This window comes from Protopterus annectens, chromosome 6.part0, assembly GCF_019279795.1.
Source record: "Protopterus annectens isolate FY-2018-M chromosome 6.part0, PAN1.0, whole genome shotgun sequence".
Taxonomy (NCBI): domain Eukaryota; kingdom Metazoa; phylum Chordata; order Ceratodontiformes; family Protopteridae; genus Protopterus; species Protopterus annectens.
In genome coordinates this window covers 1,159,983,388-1,160,000,922 of record NC_056737.1, presented here as the reverse complement: position 1 = coordinate 1,160,000,922, position 17,535 = coordinate 1,159,983,388, and the positions used below count along the sequence as shown (strand labels likewise).

General features: G+C 41.5%; 1 protein-coding gene across 1 annotated transcript in view; it reads left to right on the top strand.

Annotated features, from left to right (window-relative positions):
- Positions 1 to 17,535, top strand: part of SLC4A10 (solute carrier family 4 member 10) — a 3,247,445-nt gene that overhangs the window by 2,978,233 nt on the left and 251,677 nt on the right. Inside the window, exon 23 of the mRNA XM_044074780.1 lies at positions 11,678 to 11,775. Within this exon, the coding sequence (XP_043930715.1) occupies positions 11,678 to 11,775 (98 nt within the window). The remainder of the gene's footprint in view (positions 1 to 11,677; positions 11,776 to 17,535) is intronic.

Here is a 17,535-nt window from a genome sequence, read left to right as displayed (position 1 = left end):
GTCTTGCAATCAGTGTAAACATATTTTGGAAGAAAGACATTTACAGCTAGATAATGTACATAGAATCACAAGCAAGGCAGGTAACTGTAACAGTAAAATGGTTGTTTACCTAAGTAAATGTCAAAAATGGTCTGGTTTTTATATAGGAAAAACAGAGAGAAATTTTAGGAAAAGGATATACGACCATTTATACTGTATAAGGACTAAAGATAATAATAATGCTCTTTATAGACATATTGATAGGGAAGGGTCTGACCATATATTTAAATTTATTATTTTAGAAGTTATAAAGGCAGACCCTAAAGGAGGAGATTGTAAGGGTTTATTGAAATATAAGGAAGCGAAGTGGCAAATTTTGTTAGACGCCACAACTCCCCCAGGACTGAATGAATACATTTCAGTAAAACTATTTCTGGAGATTATGTAAAAATTCACTATCTCATCTAGTTTTTATCGCATAAAAAATTTGCATTATTATTTTTTTAAAACATTTTTTAAAATGTTTTTTCAAAAAATTAAAAAAATTTTTTTTTCAGTAATTAGTACATCAATTTTTGCCCCTACTTCACATTTTTAATGTATTAATTTTCATGGAATTTCTTTGCAATTTTTACGCAGTTTTACGCATTCTTCTTTATATTACAGTGTGATATTATTGTGTCCAGCATCGCTCAGTACATGCTACATTTTGAGTTATATTTTATATTGTGTGTTATAGTATGTACTGAATGCATTTACGTATTTTATGTTATAGTTGGCATAAAATATATATTAACTTTATTCATTTCAAAGTTTTCAATTTATCGCATCTTTGACATTTGAATATCAGCCAGATGCATTTAGCAGGTTTAGTTATTTCTGCACTTATTTTTGTATTTGATGTGTTTTATTTATTTATATGTGTTTTGTACTAGCATGGTTGATAGGTGGTTTATGACTATGAAACACCTCTTAGTGTAGTGTGCATATCACTTTAAATTTGTAACTTTCTTTTGGTGCCAAAAAAGGCTTAATTTGGTGATGTAATAACTGAAAGCCAGTTCTGATGAAGCTCAGTTTTTTGGGTGAAAGCACTTAACTAGCTTGTTTGTTTGCTTGTTCTTTTCCACCAGTTTGTCCTTTTTACCATCAGTTTGTCTGTTAGTTTGGAGTTGTCCGTTTTGTTATTTTACGTTATATTACGTTATATTATATTAAAACGCGATTGATACACAGTTTGGTTATCGCGTTTATTCCTTTATTGGTAGAGGCACTTTTTGGCTGTTCTAGACATTGTAGATGATGTATTTTCAGAGTCCGGCCTGTCCCCTGACTCTTTACCCCCTGCGCCTGCTAAGCCAGACAGATACTACAGGGTCCCGGATTCTCATAAATTCCTATATAAAACCCCCACTGCTGACCCAGAATCTATATCTTAGGGTCCCAAAGGGGTTAAAGCTTCCACTGCAAAAAACCCTGACCCTCTGATAGGGACTCTAGGGCTCTAGACAGATGGGGGGAAAAGTCTACACTTCTGCTACCCTGGCTGTAAGGGCTTTAAATTGTCAGTTTCATATGCTTAAATATCAGCAATATTTAATGTCACTGCTTAAACAGAAATTATTGACAAATACTGAATGTTCAGAGAACAAGGAATTGCAGGATTTATTGCATGCAGCTGAACAAGTGGGAAAGCATACTTTGCAATGTGGTTATGATTCACTGGAGGCCTCTTGCAGGGCCACTGTTACAGGTTCTGTTATTAGAAGGCATGCTTGGTTAAGGGAACAGAATCTGCCTGATCATGTTAAAGCAAAATTATTAGAAGCACCATTACAGCATGATACTTTGTTTGGTACTAAAGCAGAAGAGGTGTTGAAAAAAATGGAGGATAAAGCAAAATCCATGCAGACAGTCAAGGATTTCTTACAGGTACAGCCACCCAGGTTTAGCAGGAACTAGCCTTCAAAAAATTGGTCCTTTCCAGTGTCTGACAGACCACAAAGAGGCAGATACAGGTGCCCCAGAGGCAGATCTCAGCCCCAAGGCTCATACAGGCCTAAACAATGGGGTGCTCCTACCTCCAAAAGCAGAGAAGACAAATCACAACCTTACAGGAAACAGTCCCAATGACTTTCCTCTACCAGATCCAAGCACTTTTCTTTTGGCAGCCCCCTTAGGGGGAAAACTAGCAATTTTTTCATCAAATTGGCAAATGGTTACCCAAGACAAATGGGTCCTGAACATAGTGTCCCAAGGCTACAGGTTCCATTTTCACACTCTACCAAGGTCTAAAGGTATGCCAGACCTGCCACACAATCAATGGGCAGAGGCACAAAAACAAATCACAGCCCTCATGGACATGAGGGCCATTCAGCTAGTACCACAACAAGAGCAGGGGCAAGGATTTTACTCCAGACCTTTCCTAGTACCCAGAAAGGACAAAACCTGGAGACCAATACTGGACCTGTCTATACTAAATACGTTTCTGGAAGTTCCAAAATTCAAGATGTTGACTCTACAGCAGCTACTGCCCATGCTGGGCAAGAAGGCTTGGCTCGTAACTTTGGACCTAAAAGAGGCATACCTGCATGTCCCAATCAGACAATCTTGCAAAACATACCTCAGATTCATAGCTGGCTCAATGCATTACCAATTCTCTGCACTACCCTTTGGCTTATCTACTGCACCCAAGGTCTTCACAAAATGCCTGGCACCAGTAATTGCATTTTGCAGACAAAAAGGAATTCAAATATATCCCTACTTAGACAACTGCCTAATTCAAGCAGAGAACAAAGACATTCTTCTAAAGCATCTGGCGTTTGTAAAAAGATTACTAATTGGCCTAGGGTACACAGTAAATGAAAAGAAATCAAAACTAGTGCCCTCTCAAGAGATAATATTCCTGGGTGCAAGCTTAAATACAACTGCCCAGATGGCTTATCTCACGCCAGACAAACAAAAGCAACTGACTACTTACTACAAGAAATTGGCAACAAAAACCCACTTATCTGCAAGGAAAATCCTGCAGGCCTCGGGTTTCATGGCATCCTGCATTCTACTAATTCCATATGCCAGACTGCGTATGAGGAAACTACAGTGGTATCTAAAAAGTGTTTGGACTCAGCATTGCCACAGCCTGGAGACAGTAATTGCACTCATTCCCTGCCTACAACAGGAGTTTCAATGGTGGGCAGAAGCCTGTCAACACAACAAGGGTCTGCCATTCAGTTTACCCACAGCCAGACAGACACTGACAACGGATGCATCAGATTATGCCTGGGGGGCCCATATGGCAGGAAAATGTATTCAGGGCACATGGTCTGCAAACCAGATGCATCTTCACATCAATCAAAAAGAGATGCTAGCTGTTCAAAATGCCCTGACAACCTTCAAGGACCTGCTTCATCCAGGACAGTTACTGATAAAGACAGACAACACTACGGTCATGTGGTACATAAACAAGCAGGGAGGTACACATTCCTACCCCCTCTGCAGACAAGCAATGACCTTATGGGACATAGCATTGGCTTTTCAAGTTCACCTTCAAGCACAATTCCTGCCAGGAAAAACAAATACTCTGGCAGACGAACTAAGCAGAAACCTCATGGATCCCCACGAATGGAAATTGGATCCACAAGTCTTCAGCATGATAATAGGGAAATGGGGATGCCCAGACATAGATCTATTTGCCTCCCTTCACAACTGCCAATTGCAGAGATTTTGCACAAGGATCTATCACAAGCAAGCATGGAAAGTGGACGCCCTATCCTTCAGCTGGAAAAATCTAACAATATATGCTTTTCCCCCACTGCCTGTCCTCACCAGGGTACTCCTAAAGGTCAGACAAGAGAAGCCAAAAATAATACTGATTGCACCAGACTGGCCATGCTAGCACTGGTACCCAATCCTAAAGAGATTGTCTCAAGGTCCAGCATGAATATTGCCTCAAACTTCTCACTTGCTGATCCAACAAAACAATCAGATCCTGCACAGCCAACTCAGGACCTTAAATCCGGCAGCATGGCGGATAATGTAGCCATTCAGCACACTCCTCTTTCAAAAGCTGTTATGGATGTCATCTTGGAGGACAGGAGGCCCAGTACCAGAAAATCTTATGCAGAAAAATGGAAGAGATTCTGTGCTTGGAACCAGGAACAGGGCATTGACACGTGTGTACCAAATATCCCTCAGATTTTACAATACCTTACTGAGATGCTAAATAAAGGCCTTTCTTTCTCATCTATTAAGATTCATACCTCTGCCATTTCAGCCCATTACAATACGGAACCACCTATCTTTTCTCACCCTTTACTAAGGCAGTACCTCAGAGGGGCCAAAAACATTAGGCCTCCAAGGAGAGCACCAATTCCACCCTGGGACCTCAATTATGTTTTGGAAAAACTCACACTGCCTCCTTTCAAGCCAGCATCAACAACAGATATAAAATTCTTATCCTGGAAAACAGCTCTGCTCCTAGCAATAACCTCTGCAAGGCGAGTCTCGGAGTTACAAGCGCTCATGGCTGTGGAACCTTTCATCATTTTTCATCCAGACAGGGTTTCTCTGAGGACAAACCCTACGTTTATGCCTAAGGTGGTGTCCAGTGTGGCCCTCAACCAAACCATTCACTTACCTACCTTTTATCCAAACCCACAGAACAAGGGTGAGAAAATTCTGCATTCTTTGGACATACACAGGCAGTTACGCTTCTACTTGGACAGAACTAAAGCTTTCAGAAAGACTGAACAACTTTTAGTGTCATATGCTGCAGGATCACAAGGAAAGGCTATCTCAAAACAGACTATTTCTAAATGGATAGGCCATTGCATCCATTTCTGCTATTTTCAACATGGCAAATCAGTGCCTAAGGGCATTAGGCCTCATTCCACCAGAGCAGCAGCCACTTCAGCAGCCTTCCTCAGAGGAGTACCAACCAAAGATATCTTAGAGGCTGTAACTTGGAGTTCAGTGCACACCTTCACAAAGCACTAGCACTTACCTCTTTACTCTAAGTCCAGAGCAGGCTTTGCCACTGCAGTTCTGCAGGACCTCATAGCCTCTCCTAATCCTATTTAGCCCAGCCACCCATCCTCAGCTTTGGGATTCAACCCAAGAGTAATGACTGCAACAGTGAAAAACGATGAACATAGTACAGTTGTGTACCTACCATAAATGTAGATGTTCGAGTGTATTCACTGTTGCAGTCCAGGTTACCCTCCCACCATCCCCCTTTTTCTTTGCTGGGATTTATCTGCACTTCTCTATCCTATACAACCTATTTGGTGTATTTGCTTGTAGATGAAGGAAATGTTATTTTTGTGCATGCATTTTTATTGGCATATTTTTCAGCCTACCAATTTGGGGGCACCTGACATCTGGGGCAAGAAAAACTGAAGAAAATGGTGTCAGCTGCATCTTTTATACCCCTGGCGCACTGACGTCAGGGAAGAGGCGACAGCAACCGATGCCGGACCAAGACTTTGGAATTCTGGCCAACTGAGGGGAGCCTGCCAGCAGGATAACCCAAGAGTAATGACTGCAACAGTGAATACACTCGAACATCTACATTTATGGTAGGTACACAACTGTACTTTTCTTGGCATTAAGCTTGAGCCCATGGCTCTGGCACCAGGCATCTGTTTCTGTAAGGCCCTTTTGTAGAACATCCACATCATTTGGGGATTCAATAATGGCTCCCAGTTTGCAGTCATCTGCAAACTTTGTTAGCCAGAGTCCCTTAGTGTTAGCCTGTACTTCAGAGAAGTAGATGCCAAACAAGAGTGGTCCCAGGACTGAACCCTGAGGTACTCCACTTGTCACTTGTCTGGAGCTGGATTTGGAGTCGGCTACTTTTACAGTCTGGGTTCTGTCAGTAAGCCAGTTGGCAACCCATCGAGTGACGTAGGGATTTATGCCCAGCTTAGTATGTTTATCTATGATTCCAGAGTGGTGGATGGTGTCAAAGGCCTTGGCGAGGTCCAGATAGGCTGTGTGGACCGCCTTACCCTCGTCCACAGCTCTGGAGACTGATTTGAAGAAGTCAATCAGATTCATGAGACAAGATCAGCCCTTCACAAACCCAAACTGGGTGGAGTCCAGTGTTTGAAGGTTGCCAATGTCTTTGTTTATAAGTTCCATGATAATGCGTTCCATGCCCTTGCAGATCAGACTTGTCAGACTGATGGGATGGTAGTTCCCGGGATCCAAGGCAGATCCTCCCTTGTGAAGTGGGATAACTGTAGCTGTGCACCACTCAGTGGGCACAAAGCCTGAGGTGAGGCTATGATTAAACATGACACTTAGGTGAGGTGCCAGTTCATTTTGTAGTTCATGTAGTACACAGCCTGGGATGTCATCTGGTCCCATGGATGCTGTATTCTTAGCTTTGGAGAGTGCGGTTTCTACCTTTGTGGCTGTGATTATCGGAATTTGGCAATCTTTTGGTATTGAGATGGGCCCTTTAGGGGGTGAGAGGGGGGTGAAGTTGGCACTAAATCGATCTGCCAGGATATTGGCAATATCCTTGGGATCAGTATATTTAATGTCATTCTGTTGTAGCTCAGAGCAGATCTGAGCATTGCCATTTAGATTCTTGACATAATTATAGAATGCCTTGTGGTTGTCTTTGGAATATTTGGCAATTTTATTTTCGTAACTAGCTTTTTGAGGATTTTATGAGGGATCGCAGCTTCTTACTGAGGCTGGTGAGGGAGTTTTTTGCATCCTGGGATTTTCCTCTTTTCTGCAACAGTTTCTTCCTTCTGTTGTATAGTTTGTTTATAGCAGGGGACCACCAGATTGGCTTCCTTTTTTTGGAGAAGAGCATCTTGGTTCTATTTGAGATGGCACGATTCATGCATGAGTGGATGTGCTCGTACAGTGCCTTAGTGTAGGATTCTGCAGTTGAACTTCCAGATCCTGTCTGCGTGGGTGTTGTGAAGTTTATCACTTCTAGCTTCAGTAGCATGAAGTTGGCTTTGGAGAAGTTTTTTAAGGAGGTTTCCTTACTGGGGTGTGGGGGTGGTATGTGGATGTCAAGAGTGATATGCTTATGGTCAGACCTGACCAATGAGGGGGTGACCACTGATGTGGAGCGTCTATCATGTTGGTAATGACCAGGTCTAGGATATTGGAGCCCCTGGTGGGACAATGGATTAGTTAATCCAGGGCGTTGGAATTTATGAATTCCAAGAACCGTTGGGAAAAGGAGTTGGTACCCGAGTAGTTTTCCCAATTAATGGCAGGGTAGTTGAAATCACCCAGTATTAGGGTGTTTGGTTGTATCTTAATATTTTCCAGTATGTTTAGAAAGGTGTAGTGAGAATCTTGGGGCATGGTGGGGGATCTGTAGCAAGTTACAATTTGGATTGCAGTCTTACCTAGTGTTAGTTGCACCTGGAGAATTTCAGATGCATTGCGTTGGGCAACTAGCCTGGAGGTGTGAATATCCTTGGTGAATATGGACACTCCTCCACCTTTAGTGTTTCAGTCTTGGTTTTGTGGCCGAAAAGTGTGGTAAGAATTGTAGCCTGGTATTGCAGGGGTGCTCTCTGGAGCTTTGAACCAGGTCTCAGTTACTGCACAGATATCGATGTTCTCCATTTTAGGAGTGCCTCGAGAGAGTGCATTTTGAGGTTTAGACTTCTAGCATTGAGTAGCATTACCTTCAGATTTTGCATGCTTGTCTCTGTTACGGTGGTGGTTTTATCCTTTGAACCTTGCCTAAAAAAGGCACTATAGGGGTGGCAAGAGCTTTAGCCAGTAACCTGAATCCCAGGGGTGACAGGTGCAGACCATCTCTGGCAAAGCATCATGGTTTGTCGATCATGTCTTCCCAGGCAGACAAATACTGGATCACTTTTGAATGACACCAGAAGCTTAGCCAATTGTTGAAGTCAATCATTTTGTTCTTACACTGTGGTATCATTCTGGCCGAAGGCAGGATGCTGCTCAGGGCTAGGGTCATACCTGCCTGGGTCACATGATCCAAGAGCTCTTCCATGCCTCTTTTCATGTAGTCCAGGGAGGTACGTCTCAAGTCATTCACTCCAGGATGGACAATGACAGAGTCATATTTGTACTTGTTGTGGAGTGACTTGAGTGCATGCATTATGTGGTGGATCCTGGCACCCGACAGGCAGCTGACTAATTTTCTCCTTGTTCAGCCTGGTGAGTTGGACATCAGTGTGCTGACTATAGAGTCACCTATGACTAAAGTGTTGGGTACATTGTCTTGCCTTAGGGGCTGTTGTTGGGTGGCACACTGGTGTTGTGAGCTATGTGTCACTTTGGGTTGTGACTGGTGTTTGTTGGACTGTTTATGCATAGTTCTTGCATTGTGTTGCTGTGGAATCGCCAGATCAGGAAGTTTGGAAACATAATCCTTTGTTAACTTTTTGTCCCCAGGCTAGTAATGCACTATTCCTAACGCTATTCATTAGTTTTTATACTCCACGTTCTGTACTCTTCATACTCTTCAAGCATCAGATACTGTAACTGATCCACATCTTCATACTGCTGTACCCTCCAATAGGTGCATCTGAAATCAACTTTATTTAATGCTGTGACATTTATCTTTAGTCTTTTTGATACACTTGTAAACCAAAAAAATATATATTATATTACAAAAAGTGTTTACAAGTGCCAGGATTTTATTTGGAAATTAGGCTTGTTTGTTATCTTCTACACAGAAACATTTCATTTTCTCTAGTAATCAGTGCAGTTGTATTATTATTAAATCCCTTCCACTCATTACGTCAGTTTCCTTTTCTCTAGTAATCAGTGCAGTTGTATTACTATTAAATCCCTTCCACTCATTCTGTCAGTTTCCTTTTCTCTAGTAATCGGTACAGCTGTATTAGTATTAAATCCCTTCCACTCATTACGTCAGTTTCCTTTTCTCTAGTAATCAGTCCAGTTGTATTACTATTAAATCCCTTCCACTCATTCTGTCAGTTTCCTTTTCTCTAGTAATCAGTACAGTTGTATTACTATTAAATCCCTTCCACTCATTCTGTCAGTTTCCTTTTCTCTAGTAATCAGTCCAGTTGTATTACTATTAAATCCCTTCCACTCATTACATCAGTTTCCTTTTCTCTAGTAATCAGTACAGTTGTATTATTATTATTAAATCCCTTCCACTCATTACGTCAGTTTCCTTTTCTCTAGTAATCAGTCCAGTTGTATTACTATTAAATCCCTTCCACTCATTACATCAGTTTCCTTTTCTCTAAGTAATCGGTACAGTTGTATTACTATTAAATCCCTTCCACTCATTACATCAGTTTCCTTTTCTCTAGTAATCAGTACAGTTGTATTATTATTATTATACAATGTATATTAAATCCCTTCCACTCATTACGTCAGTTTCCTTTTCTCTAGTAATCGGTACAGTTGTATTACCATTAAATCCCTTCCACTCATTCTGTCAATTTCCTTTTCTCTAGTAATTGGTACAGTTGTATTACTATTAAATCCCTTCCACTCATTCTGTCAGTTTCCTTTTCTCTAGTAATCGGTACAGTTGTATTACCATTAAATCCCTTCCACTCATTCTGTCAGTTTCCTTTTCTCTAGTGATCGGTACAGTTGTATTACCATTAAATCCCTTCCACTCATTCTGTCAGTTTCCTTTTCTTTAGTAATTGGTACAGTTGTATTACTATTAAATCCTTTCCACTCATTACGTCAGTTTCCTTTTCTCTAGTGATCGGTACAGTTGTATTACCATTAAATCCCTTCCACTCATTCTGTCAGTTTCCTTTTCTCTAGTAATCGGTACAGTTGTATTACTATTAAATCCTTTCCACTCATTACGTCAGTTTCCTTTTCTCTAGTGATCGGTACAGTTGTATTACCATTAAATCCCTTCCACTCATTCTGTCAGTTTCCTTTTCTCTAGTAATCGCTACAGTTGTATTACTATTAAATCCTTTCCACTCATTACGTCGGTTTCCTTTTCTCTAGTGATCGGTACAGTTGTATTACCATTAAATCCCTTCCACTCATTCTGTCAGTTTCCTTTTCTCTAGTAATCGGTACAGTTGTATTACCATTAAATCCTTTCCACTCATTACGTCAGTTTCCTTTTCTCTAGTAATCGGTACAGTTGTATTATTATTAAATCCCTTCCACTCATTACGTCAGTTTTGTAACATGCAGGCCATTATTTTCATCTTTTCACTTACCCAGTGAGGTGGGGGAGCGAGCCCCACTGGGGTTCCCACTTCTGGCTCCAAGCACTCAACTGTCTGGTTATGACCCACTCTGGGGACAGCATCAGATAGGGAGTTTGACTGGAGTGGTACACCTATCAAAGAGTAATACAGGTGTCCTAAGGTGAGCTCAGGGAGGACAGAAACCACCCGTGGAGCAAAAGGGCAAAAACTTGCTTGATCTTGATTTTCAGTATAAATACAGAAAGTGAAAATGGGGCCTCATGATCCTTCTGGCTTTTTGGGTTGTAAGTCGGAGGTGTCAGAAAAGTTACCACAGAGATAACTGGCTTGGGCAGCCAAGTGTTCATAGCAATGTCACTTTTTGATCCTTCGATGTTGACTCTTCCTATCATTGTGAAGCAGAATTCACCTAGCGTTGGATTGTTCACCCACTAATAGGGAACATGAGCTGGGTTTAGACTGTCGTGAGACAGGTCAGTTTTACTATACTGATGATATATCGTTATAAGGGTGAAATACTTCACAAATTCTGCATATCTCATTTTAAGTAGACAGTATCTGTTAGCTAAACATTTATGTGGCAGTATGTTCTATATATGGGTTAATTACCAGGCTAACTGCCTCTGTGGGCCATTTTAAGCCTGGCCAATTTCCCTTCCAAAGTAAGACTCAAACTGTATTCCTTGTGTCTGTGAGGCAAATACCTTAACCATTATATCAGTCCCCCCATAACTCAGGGTGACACAGTACCATTTTATCTACCTCTCTCTTTACCTTTTTCCACTCCATCTTCCTGTGACCTTTAAGCCCTCATTCCAAACTGGCTCATTCATTTCCTGGGCCTTCTAACATAGGACTACCACAGGACAGGAATTTGGAATCTGGGGATCATGGCCATCATATTGTAGAAGCTGGGAGTTTTTTGTCTATTCATTTTGTTGACCCTGCTCCAGACATGGAAGTGGACAGATGCACTACTGAAGTAGGATCTGCAAAGCTGTGTGCTTCCTCACACACAGTAATGCTGTGTGCTGCTTCACAGGACATATTTCTCATCATTCACCATTCTTGTGTGCCACCGTGCCTGGCTCCCATCAGGTGACAGCTGCACAGCAGAACAGGGCATCTCCTGCATCCTGGGTTGGGCTTGTCAACATCTGCTAATTAGTTGCATTACTAGAATCTCACTTACCCTGCTTCCAGGTCCTCCATTGCCCAGACCCTCATATCAGCATTCAGCTGCCAGGGATGCAGTCAGGACTTTACCCCTCTGTACTGCTGTTAATACCAGTATTGTCATGTCCCTAGGCTATTGACATATCTTCACTGAAACAAGAAGGCGTAGTAAATTTGCTTTTTCCACATTTTCTAGTATATAATACAACAATTCCAGTCAAATGTATTTTTCATCTAGCAATGTAGCATAATCTGTTAAATGATGCATTTTGTGATACCACACAGTGGTTTACAGAAACCTTTTAGAGTAAGAACTGAATATTATTTGTTTACTTTTAAAGGAAGAAGAAGGAGTCTTAGGAATTCAAGAAGAAACAGCAACAGGTCAGCCAGAGGCTGAAACAGGAATCGTACAGCTACCCCTTGAAGGAAAGTACAGGTATGGCAAAGAAGGATCTGATTTCACAAGTTCACATTCTGCTTGTGATGTGAAAGTAAATGAGTAGCTATGGAACTAATAACTAAATGTATGACTAACTGACCAGCTTTGTTTTATCATGCAATGCACGCTCATCACTTTTGCATCAGCATCTCAATAAAAAGTTTTTTTTTTTATAATGCATTAAACGTGATTGATAATACATGTAAAACTGTACTCATATGATGCTCACAAATCACAAAGATCTGAAAAAAGCCTGCATAAGAAGGATCACATACTGAGTTAGGCAAAATAAGTAGCATTTTAATGATAATCTGAAGAAAGCTGAGCTGTATCTGTAACAACCACACTTCAAGAATAATTTAGACATTTAAGTATCTGATGCTTCGGCAGCTGAAGTGACAAGTAGAAGCAATCTTATAGGTTCATAGGTAGGTACTAGGCTATCGGCCCAAGGGCCTACATAAGCCTAGCCAGCAAGGTTCCATGGCTTACGCCACCCAAGAAAGTTATTTTCCTGTGCCACTGTCGAGCAGAGACACAGAAGTGATCCACAGGGTGTGTATTTCCTATTTACCATCCACTCATCAAGATTTTTCTTGAAGAGTGCTAATGAGGAACTTTGCTTGACATGAATGGGTAGCTTGTTCCAGAGTATAGTAAGTCTCTGGGACAGGAATCTATCCCTCCAGCGTGTCTTGTTTATTGTGGTGACAAGGTTTAGGTCCCTAGAGTGTGTAGCTCGGAGGGATTGGGATTTTTTTAGGTGTAGCATGTCCAACAGCTCTGGGTTTGGCATAGCTTTATATGTTAGGCAGAGATCACCTCAGAGTAGGCAATATGCTACGGAGTAAACCTGGTGTTTTTTTCAGGCGGTCAGTGTAGGGCATTTGTTTGAAGCCAGTAATCCTCTTTGTGAGGTACTTCTGTGGCCTTTCCAACTGCTGCAGATGCCTTGTGAGGTACATACCAAAAGTGGCATTGTACTCTATAATGGGTCTAATGAGTGTCGGGTAGAGGGGAACAATGACCTCTTTTTTTCCTGGATGAGAACCCTTTTATGATGAGGTGTGCCACCTAGAAGGACTTCCTGACTACTGTGGTGATGTAACAGAAGAGAATGGAAACGGGAAACAGTAAACAAACCAATAACCAAAATGAAGTTCCCCGGTAACAGGAAAAACCAATAAAGGCAGTCTCACAGTGTAGACACTCTCACAATGTAAGAAATAATCTCAAGCTATGACAGTTCCTCTCGTAAAACGCTGCAGTCCGTAAATGAACAGTCTCACAATATACAGTCTCACAATATAAGCGAAAGTCTTAAGTTGTAAACAAATCCTCTCATATGACTCTGCAGTCCGTGGTAATATTGTGAGACTGTATATTGTGAGACTGTTCATTTACGGACTGCAGCGTTTTACGAGAGGAGCTGTCATAGCTTGAGATTATTTCTTACATTGTGAGAGTGTCTACACTGTGAGACTGCCTTTATTGGTTTTTCCTGTTACCGGGGAACTTCATTTTGGTACTGTGGTGATGTGACTATCAAAGGAGAGACTACTGTCCACCTGGGTCCCAAGGTCTCTTATCACGCATTTGGTGTTAAGTAGATTGCTGCCTATGTGGTAGTTCATGTTTACAGAGTTTTTACCAAAGGGGATGACACTGCACTTTTTGGCATTGAGCTTAAGGCCATGGCTCTGACACCAGGCATCTGTCTCAGTGAGGCCCTTCTGTAGGATGTCCACATCATTTGGGGACTTGACTATGGCTCCTAGTCTGCAGTCATCTGTGAACTTCATTAGCCAGAGGCCTTCTGTGTTAGCCTGTACTTCAGAGAAGTAGATAGCAAACAGGAGAGGTCCCAGGACGGAACCCTGTGGCACTCCACTTGTCACTGCTTTGAGGTCAGATTTGGAGTCTGCAAATTTTACAGTGTGGGTTCTGTCAGTGAGCCAGTTGGCAACCCATCTTGTGACATAGGGATTTATACCTAGTTTAGTGAGTTTAGCTATAATTCCAGAATGGGGGATGATGTCAAAAGCCTTGGCGAGGTCAAGATAGGCTGTGTGAACCACCTTACCCTCATCCACGGCTTTGGTGACTGCCTCAAAGAAGTCGCTCAGGTTCAGGAGGCATGATCTGCCTTTCACAAACCTGAAATGGGTGGGATCCAGAGTTTGGAGGTTACCAATGTCTTTGTTTATGAGTTCCATGATGATACGTTCCATGGCCTTGCAGACCAGGCTCATCAGGCTAATAGGTCGATAGTTCCCGGGATCAGTGGTGGCTCCCCCTTTGTGGAGTGGGATAACTGTTGCTGTGCGCCACTCAGTGGGCACAAAGCCTGATGCAAGGCTATTATTGAACATGGTGCTTAAGTGGGGAGCCAATTCGTTCTGAAATTCATGTAAAATGCAGCCTGGGATGTTGTCTGGTCCCATGGATGCTGTGTTTTTGGCTTTAGAGAGTACAGCTTTTACCTGCGTAGTTGTGATTACAGGGACTCTGCATTCTTCCTGTATAGATATGGGCCCTTTAGGGGGTGAGAGGGGGGTAAAGTTAGCACTGAACCTATCTGCCAGGATGTTGGCAATATCAGTTGGTTCTGTAATTTTCATGCCTTTATGCTGTAACGCAGAGGAGATCTGGGTGTTGCCATCTAGATTCTTGACATAGCTATAGAATGCTTTGTGGTTGTCCTTGGATTTAGTGGTGATTTTGTTTTCGTAGCTAGCTTTGGAGGATCTTATAAGCGATCTCAGCTTCTTACTGAGGCTGACCATGGAGCTCCTCCACTCATGGGATTTTACTCTCTTTTGCAACAGTTTCTTCCTTCTGTTGTACAGTTTGTTTATGGCAGGGGACCACCAGATTGGCTTCCTTTTTTTGGAGGGTAGCATCTTGGTTCTGTTTGGGATAGCACGATCCATGCACTCATGTAAGTGCTATAGAGTGTAATTGTGTAGGATTCAGCAGTTGTAACTGTATTGTCCATCTGCATGGGTGTCATGAAGTTCACCACTTCTGTCTTAAGAAGCATGAAGTTGGCTTTGGAGATTTTACTGTGGTTTCCTTAATGGGGGGTGGGGGCGGGATGTGGATATCAAGGGTGATAAGCTTATGGTTGGATCGGACCAACGAGGAGTTGACTTCAGGTGTGGAACACCGATCATTCATGTTGGTAATGACTAGGTCTAGGATATTGTTGCCCCTGGTGGGGGTGTGGATAAGTTGATCTAGGGCATTGGAGTTTATGAATTCCAGAAAGAGTTGAGCTAAGGAGTTGGTACACAAGTAGTTTTCCCAGTTAATGGTGGGGTAGTTGAAGTCACCCATTATTAGGGTGTTTGGTTGAACCCTAATATTTTCCAGTATATCAAGAAAAGAGGAGTGGGAATCCTGGGGCATGGTGGGGGGTCTGTAGCAAGCTACAATTTGGATTGCAGTTTTGTCCAGAGTTAGTTGCACTTGGATAACCTCAGATGCATTATGCTGAGCAGCTAGCCTGGAGGTGTGGATATCCTTAATGAATATGGACACACCTCCGCCTTTGGTGTTTCAGTCCAGGTTACATGGCCGAAAATTGTGGTATGAGTTATAGCCTGGTAGTGCAGGGGTGCTCTCTGGAGCCTTGAACCAGGTCTCAGTCCATTTTAAGGAGAGCCTCGAGTGAGTGCATTTTGAGATTTAGACTTCTAGCATTGAGTAGCATTACCCTCAGTTTTTGCTTGCCTGTTCCTGTTATGGTGGTGAATTTGTTATTTGCACCCTGCCTAAAAAAGGCACTATAGCAACAGCAAGAGCCTTAGCCAGTATCCGGAATCCCAGGGGTGACAGGTGCAGGCCATCTGTGGCAAAGCATTGTGGTCTGTTGACCATGTCATCCCAAGCAGACAGATACTGGATCCCCTTAGAATGACACCAGAAGCTTAGCCAATTGTTGAAGTCAATAATTTTGTCCTTGTACTGCAGTATCATTCTGTGTGATGGCAGAATGCTACTCAGTGCTAGGGTCATACCTGCCTGGGCTACAAGATCGGAGAGCACTTCCATGTCTCTTTTCATGTAGTCCAGGGAGGTACGTCTCAGGTCATTCACACCAACATGGACAGTGACAGAGTCATATTTGTACTTGTTGTGGAGTGACCTGAGTGCATGGGTTATGTGGTGGATCCTGGCACCCGACCGGCATCTGACAGTAATCTTCTCCTTGTTTAGCCTGGTGAGTGGGACATCAGTGTGCCTGACTATAGAGTCACCTATGACTAGTGTGTCGGGTATGTTGTTTTAGCTTATTGGCTGTGGTTGAGTGGCTCACTGAGTCTGTGGGCTATGTGTCATTTGGGTTGTGTTGGGGGATGGAGTTCGCTTGCGTTTCTGCTTTGGAGGTCTCTGTTGCTTAGACAGATTATTACTGAGAGCCTCCATTAATGTTTTTGTGTTACTATGTGTGGATTTTGATGGTGTAGATTTAGTGAGACTATGTGAGTCTGTAGTTTGTGCATTTTTTTATCGATTTAAACTAAATAAATATGATAAGGGTTTGAGAGAGGTTTTAGAAAGAAACCTGAGAAGGGAGAAGTGCCTGACAGGCATATTAGTTTACTAATGTTCTAGTTATCTACTTATGTTTAAATTGTTTCACTAAATTTTTGAATAGATATTGGCACCTAAATAACTTATAACTTTTAAAGACCATTTACTCTTTACATATGCATTAGGGGAATTAGTGAATTTGTTGATTTAAATGAAAACCTTTGATAGGATGGCATGAGTTGAAATAAGTAAATCTACATTAAGTGTTACAGGTGAATATTTTTGTTATGCGCTTCCATGTTATAGTGAGATAAGAAGATTATTACATATATTAATGATCCCATTGATATGATGCATAGATGTGATGAAACAGCATATCTCTGTCTTGAACTTCATTTTAATTCTGTTTTGGGGGAGATTAAAGAACCAGTTTTTTTTAACTCTATAAACATTTTCCTACTATGGTTTAGGAATATTTGTAAAGGAAACAAGAAAAAGAAGTTCTTCTAGTAATTGAAGTAAATAGGGCCATGTTAACACAACAGGCACTTTTTGTTCAGCAAGTGAAAATGGTTAATGGTAACATAATATCATTTGCATTACTTATAATGCTGTTACTTGTAATATTGTACACTTTTTCTTGCACAGTTTATAGACTATTTTTTATGTAGGCAAACTGGTCAGAACACACTAAAGTCCAAAAGATCTTCTGTGTTTTCTGAGCCCGCAATGCTATGTATAATTTATAATTAATACTCTTAATAGTAGCGATGGGTAATAATTGCATGGACACTATGCATATCCGTTTAGTTTAGGCAACATAATGATGCTCTTTTCCATGAGGGTGGAAAATTAAAATCATTTGGGTTAGTGGCAAACTGAACACCTTCATTACTAAGATTTTGCTTCTTTACATAAGTGAATGTATACTTCTGAAGATATTCCATCAAATCCATAAGCTTTGTCTTTAAATATTTTATTACCCTTTCAGTGTTTTTCAAATATTGTATTGATTACTATTTGTTGAGCTGGGCTAATCTGTTTCAGTTGAGTATTACTAAATAATGCTACTGAGTTCATGTTCCGAGACTTGATTTAGTTTGCTATTAGTTTCTTGGAATTGCTTAAATACATTTATCATGCCTGCTGTTGAAATTATTCTATTTCTAGTTTCTTCATCTGTTAAGAAGGTTGCTGTATTATCCATTTTATCTAACA